We start from the raw sequence: 2,011 nt of genomic DNA, 5'->3' as shown, positions 1-2,011 counted from the left end.
TGAAATCAGTGTCTAAATGACTTTTCACATCTAACTACTTTTTTTGTGGTGAAGAAATATCATCTCTTCTCATCATGGGGCCAGGTGGAAACAAATATGAGCCAAAATATGAGCCCTGTAGGACCCCCACATTATAGCTTGATATATTGTTTCTGAGGCTGATGAAGAAACTTTGCTGCTTTAAATTAAACATAATCAACTCTAGAAATTAGGTTAATATGAGAAAACATCACATTATAAATTTTCTAAACTTTCTCTTGATATTTTGATAATAATAACAACGTTTTTCTTTTTATGTCTTGTTCTCTCAGGTCACAAGAAACGGAAAAAGTCGCGCGAAGGAGACAGGAGCCCAGAGGACATTTCAGAGCAGCCACTGGTGAAAACCTAGCAGTGTCTGTGAAACAGAGCAGAAGACTCCATCATCTGATGGTTACTTAAGCAGTTTGTAAAGACTACCACTATCAGAGTTTTATCTGAAATCACTCTCCACTCACCTGCACTGTTGGGACTTTAAAGTAAAACTATCATGTGTTGTAAGAGGTGGTGAAAACCATCATTTTGGACTTCAGGTTGTGAATTAGAAACAATCATTAAAATGATATAGCTTCTCATCTTTTCTGCTCTACATTTTTCACAAATAGCTCTCATACATCTTTTTTAGTCAAATATTTCTGTTTCAGTTGAGATGAAATTTAGACCAAAAGTCCGCCACAACTACAGGGGAATCGAAATATATGTGTATTGAAGAGGGATGCTACAAAAAATATATACCGGTATATTGAAAAATACTGCTGCAAATCAATATCAGTCAGTTTGATATTAAATTATGGCTTAAAAAAGAGTTTTCCATGGCTGAAATTAAACATCTGGCTGTGATTGGGTAAAACAAAGACACTTTTCCAAAAGGAAAAAGAATCCAAGCAAATGTGTCCCAATTTTCTAATTAAAATTGATCAATAAATATGCTTCTTCATTTTCAAAATAAAGCAGAATTTATTGACTTATAAATATAGAGAAAAATAAAACAACCAAAACCCAGACTGCATAAACTGAAAAAAATGTAAATGATAGTAAATTTATTTTTAAAATGTCCCAGAAAAAAGTGACCAAATTTCATTTCCAAATGCCAAATTATAAAGATCGAAATGTATTAACAAAAAATCAAAACACATTTTGGATGATCTATTGGTCATTTTATTCACAAGTTAAATAGAAATCTATGATTTTGAAATGAAACATTTGCGTTCAGAAATGAAACACGACTGAAACAAGCTTTATTGTCGTTTTGTACACACAGAGGGTATACAAAACGAAATTTTGTTGCATACAGCTTACGACAGTGTAATGAGATTGCAGATAAAGTAGATAAACATAATAAATTTTGCAGGGAAATGTTTTATACATTTAATCTAAAACATTATTCAATTGATCATTTTAATTAATTCACAAACTGAGCAGTTCTCAAAGAGGAAACCAAAAATTCGGCTTGGGTGATTTATTATTTTATTTGATTTATTATTATTATTATTATAAGTCTAAAAATGCAGATTTCTATTATTTTTTTTTTATGAAAAAGCATTTCTAATAATCCATTTAAATCAGAAAACTTGGACAGATTTGCTTCAACTATCCTGTTAGAAAATAATCCTAATGTTGGAAACATGAAAGCTGTAATGGTTACCGATGCATCTTTAAACTCCAGGATGTTCCATTTATCCTGAAGTGGAAAGAACATAATTTTAACACAGATCGGCCATGTACAGGTGCTCCCTTAAAGTTTCTTTAAAAGGAGTCCAAATACTGAAAAAAAAACATGTTAAAGAACCAAGACAGTGTGCAAATAACTGAATGTAGTGTACATAATTACGGACAGGTCATTTTAACATTTAGACATTTCTACAAATTTTCAAAAACATCAAATTGCTATGAGAGTCGAAGCCAAAGATCATCCAAACATGGAGATTTTACCTCATTTTTGAGGGAGAACAGTTTAAACACAATCATCCAA

At 31.4% G+C, this 2,011-nt stretch overlaps 1 protein-coding gene across 1 annotated transcript in view; it reads left to right on the top strand.

The window, feature by feature from the left end:
* LOC107081964 (metal transporter CNNM1-like) overlaps window positions 1-606 on the top strand; it is a 50,177-nt gene extending 49,571 nt beyond the window's left edge. The window contains exon 10 of the mRNA XM_015370352.1: window positions 312-606. Within this exon, the coding sequence (XP_015225838.1) occupies window positions 312-391 (80 nt within the window). The 3' untranslated portion in view covers window positions 392-606. The remainder of the gene's footprint in view (window positions 1-311) is intronic.
* The last annotated feature ends 1,405 nt before the right edge of the window (window positions 607-2,011 follow it).

The sequence above is a fragment of the Cyprinodon variegatus genome, unplaced genomic scaffold (genome assembly GCF_000732505.1).
Source record: "Cyprinodon variegatus isolate N-32 unplaced genomic scaffold, C_variegatus-1.0 Scaffold45, whole genome shotgun sequence".
Lineage (NCBI taxonomy): Eukaryota > Metazoa > Chordata > Actinopteri > Cyprinodontiformes > Cyprinodontidae > Cyprinodon > Cyprinodon variegatus.
The sequence above is the reverse complement of the archived record's forward strand: the minus strand, read 5'-3'. Positions and strand labels throughout refer to the sequence as shown.